Source organism: Nicotiana tabacum, chromosome 9, assembly GCF_000715075.1.
Source record: "Nicotiana tabacum cultivar K326 chromosome 9, ASM71507v2, whole genome shotgun sequence".
NCBI classification, from domain to species: Eukaryota; Viridiplantae; Streptophyta; class Magnoliopsida; order Solanales; family Solanaceae; genus Nicotiana; species Nicotiana tabacum.
In genome coordinates, this window is record NC_134088.1 from 24,878,806 (window position 1) to 24,893,730 (window position 14,925).

At 35.4% G+C, this 14,925-nt stretch overlaps 1 protein-coding gene across 1 annotated transcript; it reads right to left on the minus strand.

Moving 5' to 3' along the window:
* Positions 1–1,428: 1,428 nt before the first annotated feature.
* Positions 1,429–13,645, minus strand: LOC107807152 (methionine--tRNA ligase, cytoplasmic). The gene is made up of 17 exons (XM_075221536.1): positions 13,375–13,645; positions 13,130–13,274; positions 9,439–9,592; positions 9,114–9,269; positions 8,560–8,790; positions 8,234–8,377; positions 7,389–7,479; positions 7,139–7,245; positions 6,925–7,039; positions 6,109–6,227; positions 5,360–5,425; positions 5,062–5,190; positions 4,757–4,900; positions 4,551–4,671; positions 3,313–3,551; positions 3,130–3,231; positions 1,429–1,875 (listed from the first exon to the last, which is right to left on the minus strand). The coding sequence occupies exons 1-17, from the start codon at positions 13,517–13,519 to the stop codon at positions 1,645–1,647; spliced, it is 2,439 nt and encodes an 812-aa protein (XP_075077637.1). The 5' UTR covers positions 13,520–13,645; the 3' UTR covers positions 1,429–1,644.
* Positions 13,646–14,925: the final 1,280 nt, after the last annotated feature.

The window sequence follows — 14,925 nt, forward strand, 5'->3', positions numbered from 1 at the left end:
TGGTTTGATAATTGAAAAATCTGAACCAACCCGACCTATGTACAACCCTAATTCACTACATACTTTCGTGGTATCTAATGTTCCACAATCCCAGTTCAAATGGATGAATTTACCTGATTTCAAATTCTTTTGACACATAATAACATGGACTTCTATTAGCCCCCACACCACCTCCATTTCTCCTATTAAATTACACTACTGGTTAACATCATATCTTATCTCCTTAAAATTCTCTTGAATCATTTTGTAAGTCTGCACTATATTAAATTAAACGAAAAATCCGGTAATTTTCTTTGAATAGAAAAAATGTTTGCCAATTCCAACTACAAGATATACTTGGAGTTAGCTGAAAGTGTTTCGTACTTATTATTGGGTTGTACTACTTTTTATGAATTTTATAGCTTTAAACATGTCTTTCAAATCAAACATTGAAGCTAATACATCGTAGTACCCAAATAAATATCTCATTCACATAAACTCAAACTAGTTTGATAAGAATCAATTCTAGTTAAACTAAAAATCATTTTCTTCATTCTCACTTATTAGTTGAACCTTATTCACCAAGTAAAAACACCTTTTAAACATATCCTATTTTAGGCACCAAAAGATGATTTAAAGGGGATATCTCAATGAACATATTTTCATTTTGCAAATATCAGTTTGAAAAATGCACCGCAGTTCAAAATACTTTAAATAATTCATACATGCCCTGTATTATACCTCAATACGACTTTTCATCAAACTATGATATGAAAAAGAAAAATACACACCCCAATAGTACACAAAAAAAACCCAGTGTAATCCCACATGTGGGGAAATATATCACAAAAGCTTTCTTTTCCTTTCAAATTCACATGTCTATCTTTTTTGTATAACCAAAAAATTCTCAAAGGCCAATCACAAACAATTTAAAAATCAATGGATAATAAATCTACCTTCTACCCTTCTCCATTTAAGTATCAGGCTTTTGTCTATAACCCGCACATCACTGTGCTCTTATCACTAGGCTAGGAGCCTTCAAATGTCATCTTTTATCTTGCAAGGGAAATACCTTTGATCTCAAAAATCCAATTTATAGATCTCTTAGGTAAAAAGAGAAATGCTTCTGTTATATCTACACAAGGGTAAGAGATTTACAAGCAAGATTATCCTTAAAAAAACAATACACAGCGCCATCAAAGGGTCGGGCAATACAGCTTTGGTGTTTGTTAATTTTTTTCATAAGAAATTTTACAACAGGCAGACCCGATAATACACCAACATACCAACAATCTCTTTCCTACATATAAAACAGGAACCCGAGGGACTATTCTCAGAGACATTAACCAAGCAGCCAAGTATAGAATGGCAAACTAAAGTTTTAAAGATTCTCTTAGGTTTCAGATAATACCTTTTCTAACTGAATACTGAAGTACCGCGGCTGATGAGTTAATTTAAATTGTGCAACTTATGTAATTATACAGAAAATCAGATACATAGCAAGATTCAAGAAGTACATTCAATACTCATTTCCTTTTAACAATACTCTAGTCAATCACAAGGGAAAATTTGATTGTTTATCGTTATGAAGGAAAGACGAAAAAATGTGAAAGAAATTATAAAGCAAAATCTTGAATTCCTCTTCTAGAAGATCAGCCAAATAAATTACCTAATTGATCCTTCAGAAATGGATGCAACTTTGCAAACACCAGCTGAAGTGGTGAATGGCAAATCTTTATAGCAAGCGACCAACTCCTTATTTGAGTGCAGGTCCACCAGAAGAGTTTCCCAAACCTTCTTCTTAGGGTTCAAGACATCATCGGGAGTGCCATCAAACCCGGGGAAAGTTACTCTTTCACCAATGGCAGCATCTTTAGGTGGCTCAACTAGTTCAACCTGACATGCAACCATCATCATACTGCATAAGTTAACTTTCCAACTTTTCCTCTTTTCTGCCTTTTAGCTTTTGTTTTCTTTTCTCATTTCAACCATCTTATCTGTGTTAAAAAGTCATTAAGTGTGCTCCAGCAAAAATATAGGGAAAAAATCTCCAAGAGTAACTAAGTGGTCAATTTCCCTTTCTAGTAATGATTATACTGGCAGAAATTTTTGAAATACATACATAAATATTGGAAGGGGAGCCTTGGCGTAACTGGTAAAGTTGTTGCCATGTGACCAGGAGGTCACGGGTTCAAGCCGTGGAAACAGCCTCATGCATTAGAAATGCAGAGTAAGGCTGCATACAATAGACCCTTGTGGTCCGGCCCTTCCCCAGACCCTGCGCATAGCGGGAGCTTAGTGCACCGGGCTGCCCTTATACATAAACATACGTCAGTTATACAGTAAATTGACTGGTAGTGGCCACATGTAAATTACATGTAAGTTGGTAGTATTGCCATTTGTGCAAAAATATCGCATTGAAAGAAGCTACATCTTCCTTCTTTATGACGATGATGTCCGGACCAGTATGTGCGCACCTCGACTATTCCACTGGATGCCTGCAACATCCCACCAACACAGGTATCCACCAAAGCTTTATTAGGAAGAAAACATCTAGTGCTTTTTGCCTTCGCTGGGATTGAACCTGAGACCTCATGGTTCTCACCAAAAATAACGCAGCGGAAGAAGCTACATCTACCTTAGACATTCTATTTAGATGGTCTTGTACAATGGCATACCTCAACAAATTTTCCGTGTCATCTATATGAAAAACTTGGCACATGCTTCAGTATTTTGTGCATCAAAATTTGCCAAATTGCACATAGAATATTTAACTGTAGCTACTTCATCCAAAAAGTCGACAGTGTTTGGTCTACATTAACACTGAATACTCCTTTATGGAGGGAATATGCAAACCTCCTTTTGACCCAAATTTCCACACTCTACATGTCTTTTCTTATTTGGCATCTCAATCAGAGCGAGCTCTCTGTGTATTGTTAGGCAGGTATCCTGAATTGATCCTATTTACTATCAACAGAGTGGTGATGATCAAGGAAGTCCGTGCAATTGGGACAACAAGAAAAATGGAAGAACCATTTCTTGTTTTCCTGAATTATGCTGTAAAAATTCTCTCCTTTTTATGTATCCTCCTGGCAAGGCATATAAGCAATCTGTAGATAAATGGAATAAAAGCAATAGGCCGTCACTTACCCTAGTGTGATCACTACTAGAAGCAGCAAGAACCATTGCCTGGGATTTTATGCCCCTCATGCTTGCTGGTTTTAGGTTGCATAGAACACAAACCTTCCGATTCTGTTAGAAAGATATCATTGTGAAAATTTTTGCTAGCTAACAATTTATAATCAACACATAGAGAAAGTGAAGAATGCAAACCTGCATCTCCTCCAGAGGAATATAATTTACAAGGCCACTAACAACAGTTCTGGGCTGAGCTTCACCGACATCAATCTCTTCAACATACAATGAATCAGCATCGGGATGTTTCTGTGCTCTTGTAATGAGACCAACACGAATATCGAGTCTGCTAATCGAAATTTCTGCTTCAACAGAGGCTGACCCCTTAGATTTGGCTACAGAAGGTTTTGTAGCACGCTCTTTCTTCTTATTAGCATCTGATAGAATAAGCAAAATTCGATGTGACCAGCAGTCCATGTAACGATTTGGTAAGAATTATTCTAGCATACAGCCATAAACCATTGGATAAAGAACCCCCCCACCCCCCACCCACCCACCCACACACAAGAAAAGGAAGCTCTTTAACAAGAATATGATAAGATATCAGTATTAGATATAAATTATTTAGGAGTTACCATATATAATCAGAAGATATGTGTTACTATTCGAAAGAGCGGAATGGATATAAATGATTCACATAGCCGACCCCGATTAATTTAGGGTTGAGGCATAGCTGATTGATTAATGTGTTTGAGAGGTCTGGCATCAATTAAACAATGGCATGATTAAGAGAGGTGGTGATGCATGTCAACTGATTCTGGTTTTATGATATCAGGAGACTATCCAGAATAGACCTACAGAAGAAGAGCGTCCAGAAGGTGCAGCTACAGCATATCAGACATATCAAGAATGCCCGAAATTCCCCAACTAAATATTTTATTTGTAAAACCTGGGAGACTGATACAAAGTCACTGCATTTTTTGCTGAATGCAGATATTCAAAATCTCCAAACTCAGGAGAAAGGAAAACAGCTAGTAGCATACTACATACTGACAGAGAAAACATATAGGTAATATCTCTTACAAGAAAAAGTACCAAATAAGGTCCTCTGAGGACAAAAAGGCATTTCCAATTGAAGATATGCCCGCAAGATCCACCGAACAAAACAACATATAAAAAGTAAGGTGAACAACTGAACACTTTCCCGTCCATCTCTGAATGTTTTTTTTCCCCATTTCTATTATAACTATTAATGAAAGTAAAAAAAATTGTAATCAGAAATTTCATTTGCGCTGAGGATCAGATACACTAGTTGTGTAAACACACTTTCTCCTGCCCCTATTGGGTGTGGTTCTGTCATAATTGAAAATTTCTTTTATTGCAATTGAATTCTTACTTATCAGATGAGGGCGAAAAGAAAAGTAAACATAAGTCACCAGAGATTTTTGCTTTGTTCAATTGATCAGTGATCTTCTTTGCCTCGGCTTCTGCCTTCAAATTCCTATCTGCTTGACTTCCGGCAAACTTCTCTCTGTAAAATTCAACTTCTTCATCTTTCTGCATATAAGCATGTTCAATCTTAGACAAAAATGAAAGAATGAATAAGACATGCAGTAAAGAACAAGATACTGCTATGCATTACCAGCTCCTTGAACAATGGTGCTGGTATTCCAATTTTGTGTCCTGCAGGTAGAATATGCCATGGTCGTTTGCTTTTTTCAACGTCACCTCTTTCATCAGCCAGTGAAACTTGTGTTTCAGGAGGAAAGTTCAGCTGCTTAAGCACCTGTCAATCAAAGGCGTAAGAGCATCAAACCATTGAGCAAAGAGAGAACCTTAACCACAGGAAGACAAAAAAGCATCAAACATGAGCACAGACAGAACCTCAGCCACAGTACAGAACTTAGACACAGTTAAATGCTGCAATGATGGTAACAGAGTTGATACCTCACGTGAAAAGGATGGTATAAATGGCTCTAAAAGACATGCAAGAAGATACACTAGGCCAGCAGCAGTGCTCATCACTATGGAACACGATGGCTTATCTTCCTTGTAAAGTTTCCAGAACTGGCTCTCCTACAGAAAGAAGTATGATAAGTCTAAATTTAGGAGATTAAAGCAACCATGAGGCTAACAGCCATTACTGAAATTCAAAAGCAGGTTCTAATTCAAAAGAGAAAAATACAATGGCACGGGCAACTAATAAATAAAAAACAGACAGTTGGGAAGTATTTGACAGGCTTACTTGCAAATAACCGTTTCCTTCTCCAGAAATAGACATAGCAATCTTCAAGCCTTGCTTCAATTTAACCTAAAAGAATTGCAGTGTATAAGGGTTATTCAGAACATAGAAAGGAAAGAAGAACCCAATCGAGATATAAAACACATGTAAGATACAACTACTACTACTAAGTCTCAACCTCAAGCTGGTGACTGGCCAGCTATATGAATCCTCAATATCCATGTCACTACGTTTAGACCTATCCCAATCCAATGCCCAATAATTTTGGTTCTCTTGACACTATTGGGTATACAAATCTTTAACGAGAGACTACTTTTATTAATGACAGTGGTGTCCGGCCAGCTTGCGCACCTCGATTGTTCCACCAGGTACCTACTACCTCTAACCAGCACAGACACCAGGTAACTCTGCTCGCCCAAGCTTAGGCAGATGGAAAGGAATCACCTAGTTTTGTTGTGTCTCCTGAGATTTGAACCTGACATCTCATGGTTCTCCTTTCCCTTCATTGACCACTAGGCTATACCTTTGGGCGCAAATTAGAACGACTCCTAGCAAACATTCAACCTACAGGAATGTACTGACATGACTAAGCCTCAATCCAAAAGAATTAGTATCATCTATATGAACCTTTTTCTTTCATATTGCCCTATTTTTGAGATAGTAAAGTCATACAAAACACATGTAAGGAAAAAAATTGAAATGAGTTCTATTCCATTAGAACTGGAAAGACCCCGTTAAAGCAGTGTAGTTACCTTCTCCATAGCTTCTATATATTGCTCCACATAATTTCCAACTTTTTCACCCAAGGCCTTAGTTAAAGGGTGTGATTCAGCTCCTTCAGGATTGGGAATTATGGAACCATAACCTGAAACTGTATGAGCACATTTTCATAAATATCTGTTAGATTTCTGTAAGAAAACGGACTAGATTATTTCCAGTTAACACTCCAAAACCAGAACAAACAACAAATTTCAGTCAAGAAGTTGTCCGATTTTATCTTTCTAGCAGAAATAAGAATCTTCCCTTTTTCTCTTTATGAATATACCGGTAACAAGATTTTTTTTCGATCAGTGACCAGTAGCAAGATACTTTTAAAGCAAACATTAAGGAATCAAGGCAGTTATCCAAATCAGAAGCAACTTTCAGCCAAGAAATTTCCCCCCTTTTATCTTTCTTTATCTTTCTAGGGAAGAACAAGAAATATTTCCTCTCTGTTTTCTCTTCTCGATGATATACCAGCATTACAATCCAAGGTGGCAAGTAGATTTTTTGTTGTGATTCACAGGAAGAAGAAACAATAATTTCATCAAATCAACCACAAGCAGTCAAGTAGACAATACCAGTAACACAAAAGCACGAAACAGCATAATAAACCATGTCATCTGATACATAAACCAGACTTACTGTAGGAAAATGAACACACGCAAAATAAGCTGCCAAAGCTTGGTATAGTCAAAATGTTTCAAGAATTAAGATAAAACAGACACGAAACTAGCTGACAAGAGCAAAAGCATATCAAGAGGGGGAGACTATGTAAATATATCATACAACACATTTAGCTGACATACCCAGATCTTTTGCAATGAAACTTAGGACTCTATTGACGAAATTGCCTAAGTTGCTTAGCAACTCGCTGTTTAACTTTGCTTGTAAATCTGCCCAGCTAAACAAAGTGTCCGACACCTAGATAACTGAAATCCATTAGTAATCATGCCTGTATAAAAGAGCATTATAGAATAGGGAATTATCAGGCAACAGAAGTTACAACCACCAAGAACCCACCTCTGGCCTGTTTGTCAGCAAGTAATATCTCCATACTTCTACAGGAATGTTTGTATCTTTTGCATCATTACCGAATACTCCTATGCCCTTACTCTTCGAGAACTTGCCTGATTATGACAACAAAGAGACACGAACAAAAAATCAAATGAGAAAAGCACTAACTCTGCAGTATGAACTGGTGTTTCCAGTATATGAAGTTCCAAGCAGCAAGAACATATGGACAATTTCCACGGCCTTATTTCCAACTAACCTGCTTCATAGTTCAAGTATTCTGTTACACTGATAGTCTTCATAAGAGTCCAGTTTTCACCAGTTCCAAGTAGCGTAGATGGGAAAATCACCTGGAAAATACAAAATTTACTTTCTTACATGTAATAGCCACTAACAGAAATAATATCACTACGGTTAAGCTTATCCTACATAGCAACGGAGCCGGAAAATTCATGGCATTGGAACTCCCTAAGCATATTTCTCCAAGTCAATCATTCAACTGTAGTTCAATCTCAGATTAGTTGGGCTCAGCTATATGAGTTCTCTTTATCCATTATGATCTCTACCCTAGTCTGTTTAAATATCAGATTTGGAACCTTGACAAAACGGAAGAATGACTTATATGTTAACAAATATCCTATATTAATAACACTGCTTCAATTTTATTATTTCTAATTATAGAAGAACTGATGATTGAATCTTCCTGCAGAAGCTCTTGACCGATTAAGATTAAACAAAAATAGAAGGAAAAAGATTCAAAACAAAGTTCTCATATGTGGTCAATTTCTTTCTTCTTTCTTCTTTCTTCTTTTTTCTGTATCCTATATTCCTATGTAAACTTTCGCACCCTCTACTAAAGAGGGAATTAAATATGTAAATCCCAAGCCATTACGAAAAATAGCCCCAAGTCTATTACAAGAGTAGTAAACAATTATCAAGGAAACCACTATCTCAGTATATTCAATTTGTCTCCATTATCCTTCATTCCAAGTACAGTAACCTGACTTTGTCGTATCAACCTCGTTTTTACCACCAAAGAGATGATGATACTTTTATGGAGTTTATCTTTTTGATCAAGACTTTTATGGATTTTCAAGAACTTACAGTGTGAAAAGGCACATTATCTTTGCCCATAAACTGATAGAGCTCCACATTCTCTGGATTCTTCCACCACTTCTCCCACTCTGTTGTATAGCATGATGTTATTGATACATATCCAATAGGAGCGTCGAACCACACGTAGAAAACCTAATTACCAATAGATCAATAAATAATGTTGTTAAGAAAATCTAAATGGAATTGAACAGAAAAAAAAAAATTGCTGCTTCGACTTATACCAACACATGAATTGATAACAGCAAGTGGAGTAATTATCAGTAAAGGTACAAGTTACAACCAAGTGTTATATATTCAGAAAGAACTCAATCAACCTTCTCCTTGTATTTTTCATGTGGAACTGGAACCCCCCATTTCAAATCTCTAGTTATACACCTTTGCTTTAGTCCTTCTCTAAGCCAGGCATTTGTTGTGTGGACAGCATTCTGACTCCATCCTCCAGCCACTGACATGTTGTTGACGTAAGTTTCTAATTTATCCTTTAGCAAAGGGAGCTCAAGGAACAAATGGTCTGTATCTCGGATGCAAGGGGTGTTACGACAGACCTGTAGAGTAAGCAAGCTAAGACTTCAGTAGTAAGTAAAATCATTACCACATTCTTGTATTGTTAATCCGGCATGCTTTATGTCCTTGAAGTTCTTGGTATTTTAAAATTTCCAAATAAAAGGTTGTTTAAGTCAAGTCTCATTCAAATTCCATCGGATGTGCCCGAAGGGACAAAAATAAGTCAAGTTTCTAGCCAAAAAATGCTCATTTTTTCAAAGAAACTAGATGATGAGAAGTACTTTCTTCAATAACCAGATGACAAGAAGTACTTTAACTATACTATATTAAGAAATACGCATCTGGAAAAAGAGGAGAATAAAACCTTGCATCTTGGATCCTTCAGTTCAGTGGGATTTAAGAGTTTCCCACACTTCTCACATTGATCTCCACGTGCAGAATCATAGTTGCAACCTGGTGTTGGGCAGTTACCCTCTACAAGCCGGTCCGCCAAAAACTTTTTGCATGTGTCACAGTACGGCTGTGAAATAAACTTAGCTTCAGTAATAAATATGTCAAATTTGACGCATCAACTGAGTTTCGGGCTACTTCAATCTATGAGATATTTGAAGCCAAAGAGCTTAAGGCCTGGCAATAGCAGCACAGAACCAAGCATCTACCAGAAGATATACTTATTAAGAATTATATACCTGCTGCATAGTGTTCTCAGAGAGCCAATTATTCTCCCAAAGCTTGTTAAAGATCGCCTGACAAACTTCCGTCTGTTGTGGAGTAGACGTGCGTCCAAATTGATCGAAGCTTATATCAAACCATTTATAAACATCTCTATGAATTGCATGGTATCTGCAAAACCAAGAAAACGAAGAAAGGACTTGTGAACAAAGCAATGCATGCTTAGCTCCAATACTGAAAAATAAAGTCCCAACAATTTGTAACCGTCTATACCAAAAAAAAAAAGGTGAAAGGATCAATTTTGCAAGGACTTAGGGAGAAGCATGCAAAAATAATAATAATAATTATTATTATTATCATTGTTATTACTATTAGTCTATTACTACTATCATTTTGAGACAGCGAACTCTTTAGCTCTTGTTTCACAGAGACAACTGCCCAAGCTGATGAGGACCTTATTAGTAAGAGCTATTGAAAGAGACAGCAATGGTGAGCCCGCATTTTGTTCATGTACATGGAGTCTTTATCATTTGTCATTGCCATTCATTTAAAACTCACAGTGTTGCTTCATTAATCAGTATCACGAGTATTTCAGTTGACGTGATATTTATAAGTTTATTTAGATTTTCTTGTAGTTCAAGGTTGTGAACTTGTGATGACGTCAGTAATTTTGTGTTACATATGTTTGGTTAGTAATGGATATTACCCCCTTTATCCCAATTTGTTTGGCACCATCACTTTGTTTGTACGTCCCAAAAAAAATTGACACCTTTTTGTGTTACATATGATTGGTTAGTAATGGATACTACTCCCTTTATCCCAATTTGTTTGGCACCATCACTTTGTTTGTACGTCCCAAAAAAAATTGACACCTTTTTGTGTTTAGAAACTCCTACTCCTATGTCCCAATTTATGTGATGCAATTAGGATTTCAAGAGTTAAACACGTTTTTCTTTGACCGCGATTCTTTTATATGCCTTTTAAATATTTTGAATTGTTAATTATTGTGACTTGTAGTACTTTTTTGTAGTTTTCAAATATATAAATTTTATTTCAGAAAAGTTAAATATTCTATGTCTGAATTTGAAGTCAACATTAAGGAGTTTGACTTTCAAATTTAAACTACATCACATAAATTTGGGGTGAAGGAAGTAATATTTAACGTCTCACTTTGCCCTTAATGAGATGTTTTCTAGAGGTTGGCATGAGTTATGTAGACCTTAGTTTTTTTCTCTCTTTGTTTTTGTGATAAGGTATGATTCATTTGAACCATAGCGGAAGGAATTTGGTAGTTTATACATACTAGTTTCTCGGCACGTGCTTTACATGTATATCCCGAGTCTTGTAGTACACTTTTTAAATTAATATCTACATTATTAAAGCAATGTTCGAGTAAATAATCATACAAGAAAGAATAACATAAGTTTTTATGAATGATCAATGTGGGTCGTCGACTTGTTTGTCGAGATCAAAATGATTGGATATCGTTTGAACCTACAAAGATGAACAATCAAAGTATAATTTTGAGGAGAAAGTGACGTTTCTTTAGTAGTATTATATTCCACTTCAGTCACCGTTATAATAACCGCTAATGGTTTAACAAAATTCTATTCCTGAGATACAATGCCTACTCAAGAAATTAAAGTTGACTTTTTCTAATACCAAAACTCAACCTAATAGAATTAGAAATTTTTGGAAGATGGAGCAGAATATAAAAGAGAGAGGAGTAACAATATACTATATACATTCAACGTTGGTAAAAAAACGAATAAGAAATTGGTAGAATCAATAGGAAGAATGGCTAAGATCTTGTCATGATTGCCTTCATATAGATGACACTTTCAAAAACATCCAACGGTAAGACCAAACTTCAAAAACAGATGGACACAATCTTTTAAAAAAGACACTTCAAATAAGATTAGTTTCTTCTTTCTAATAAATAATTATTTAGAAGAGTATTTAGGTCTTTTAACTTTTTAGTTTTGGGATTCCCACTTTTATAATGATATGCATAAGTTTATGTCAAAAGGTCCTACTTTTTCAACTATGCATCTAGTCAATCTTGTCAAACAAATTGAGAGAAGTATTACTTTTCATAAGTGTTGTTGCGGACTTGTGGTATGTAACTTAGACGAGATAAGAAAATATGGATAGTCCTAGAAATAGAGAAAACTCTGTCTATATTTCTACATTTCTGTAGAATTCCAGTGCTTGCTTTGGTGCCCTACCATCTGATCGTCGGTCAAGGCCCAGATTGGATTGTGACAATATCCAACCTTAATTAGTCAGAGATAGAGACCTTTCCTCTTGCATTGGCTGCCCACTGCAAAATTCTCCAAAATTAGATCCTTCTTCTTCTCGAAGCACCTTCAAGTGTTCAAATCCCACTTTTTTAAATTCTATCTCAACAACTTTACTTCTATGCTAAGATATAATCATGCCTTCCCATGACTACAAATGAGTCCCACCACCACTTAAGCATTCTCAAAGACCTTCAGTTCTTGAGAATATGGTGATTTCTTATACCACTATCCGCAACTTAGAATAGGGGTTATGGTTTGACACCGCCCTAGGGAGGGAGATTTGCCTGATAAACCAGAAATCATCATCCCATTAGTTGAGAACTAATCTTGTCCTTTAGTTGTCCACTTTAAAGTGTGTGACTTCCTCCATGTAAAGGAGGATCTAATAATTATGTATGAACTTTGAAAAGTCTCTCACGGCTCTGGAATGTCTATATTGTCTATTCTTCACTTCTCCAAGTTACGACATTGATGATTGATCTCACCTGCTATTACCCAAGAGTATAATTATGCTCCAGTGATAGAGTTCAAGTCCAAGATATGTCAAAAGTTTTATTCTACGAAAAGAGATATCAAGAATGACTTGAATCCATGATGCTAGTTTTGAGTTTTTAACTGCTTTCTTGGACCTCTCTTATATGTTCCAACACGACACATGATTCGAGTGTTGTTAAAGGCACGCGGGAGATGTGTTTAAACTCTAAACTCTAGTGTAGCACAACATGGACACTTAGCCTCACTTAAGCAGCAACACAGTGTAGACGCATGGCTCTGTCTTTTAAAAGGAGGTGTCAAACAATTTATAGCTGGCAAACAACTATACTAACGGTTAAGAAAATGTAATGGATGAGTATATCAATTATTAAGAATGAAAAATTAAAATTTTAGCATAAGAAAACTATCACAAATTCCAAATAAGAAACTTAAATTTGTATCTTATCTACCAAACAAACAAAAAAATGCATCTTTAATACTCCCTCTTATTCCAATTTATGTGCTGCATTTTCCATTTTCGTCTCCAATAAAGAATGATATTTTTTTTATATTTAGAAATAATTTAACTTTAAGCTTTCGATTTTAACCATAATAAGATGATTTATAGCCACAGAAATATCTATGATTTGTTTCAGACTACAAGTTTTAAAAGTCTTTCTTTCTTTAAACTAAGTGTCCAATCAAAGTGAATCACATAAAATGGTATGGAGGGAGTATCAAATATGTATGAATATATTAATGATTTAGTAATGAAATAAATAGACCCCATTAAAGTGAATTGTATATAAAGGTCTCCTATAGCCAATCCCAAGTCCCAACTAGTTTGTGATTGCGATGCACTTAACTGATTTATTTAGTGCACATTCTAAGAAAAAATTGATGAATTTAATATAAAAGAAAGGTGCATTACTTGTCACAAATTTGCTTGGGAGTAGAATTTTCTTCCAAAGCTTTAGTCTCAGTAGCCGTGCCATATTCATCAGTACCACACATGTATACTGCATTGTAATCCCGAAGCCTACAGTATCTCGCGAACACGTCCGCACTCAACACACCTACAATAAACAAAAAAAGAACATAATTTGAATATAAAATGAGACATCAAAAACAGAGCAAAGAGAGGTAATTAAAGATTGAATTGCTGAGATTAATTACTTCCGATGATGTTTCCGAGGTGAGGAACGTTGTTGACGTATGGCAAAGCGCTTGTGATGAGGATGTTCCGTTTTCCCGGTATCGGAAGTTTGGGAGTTGTCGGCGGCAGATAGTCGCCGTTGCCGGCGGTGGAAGAATCGCCCATTTCCGGCTAGGGTTTTAGATTGACTAGACTTTTTGCTTGGTTGGATTGCTTCTCTTTAGTTTTTGGGCCTTTGTTCTTAATCTGGTTTGGTTTACTTTTTTATTTCCTTCTTTTAACATCTCCTTTACTCTATTCTTGGAAAGGAAATCAAGAGAATTTATTTTCTTTGATCTCCTCTATAACTCAAAAGGCTTTAATCAATTTTAAACAGTTTAATTAATTTTAGTTTATTATTTTTGTTATAAATAGAATTATATTTAAGGTGAATGTCTATATTTTAGATATCTTAGAATTTGTTACTTAGTGGTTATTCTATTGTAATTCATCCAAAATCAATAAGAATTCTCTCTCTATTTTTCTCTTCTCTGCAATACTCTTCTTCTTTTATTGTTTTATAACACGTTATCAGCACGAGACTCTAACAAACTGAGTAGAGGCATCTTCTTTGGTCGCCAGGCTTTGAGATACTTGCATGATGCTCATGATGCTCAATTTGTATATAATATTAAACATAATGATTGTCAATTGTTCCATTAACTTCCTTCATGAATAAATTCTAAATTTAAGGTAAGTATTTTACCTTATTTTTCTCTTTTAAATTTTTGAAATTATATGATTTAATTTTAAATACAAGTAAAGACAACAAATTTTGATATAACTCTAACAGAGTTTGTAAGAAATTATAAACACCTGAAGTGGTAAAATTTTTGTCTTGCCATGATCAAAGTCATGTATGATCGTGAGCACAAGAAGTAGAAACCCGTCCCATTGAATTTGCTTCATTGTCGTTCCCTTAAGTGAATATGGTAGCAATATGTAATAAGTTTAAAAGATGATAAAATTATTACCGTGAAGGTATCAATGGATGTGGACGTGTCAATAGACGAAATTATAATCGTCATCATTGTGGTAATGAGAATAATAAGGATTCTCAAAATAATTCTTTACTATGTGAAAGTAATGTTTGTCATCAATTTGACATGAGATTTTGTAAAGAACATATAGATGATTATGGTCCATTCATGGTGTGAATGTGACAACATATGATTTATGAATACATATTCATTCTTGAAATAATATAAACGTACTAGTGGTAGTGAATATACCATACTCACCTCTAGAAGGAGGTTTGAGATAAAATTAAAAAATAATGGCATTATGATGACATGAATAATCATTGGTCACGTACCTATTATATGCCAAAATAGTATGGCAATGTGATTATTACAGGGCAAAAGTAATAGAAGCAACATATCTTGCCTATAATGATTTTGACCATGACCATAATGGTATAACTTTCTCCTTGAAAGAGATATTCACCATATGGATGTTGATGAATATGTAGTAGTACAAAATTAATCGAAAGCTCTAGAAGAGCAAACTATACTATTTTGGAGAAATAAAAT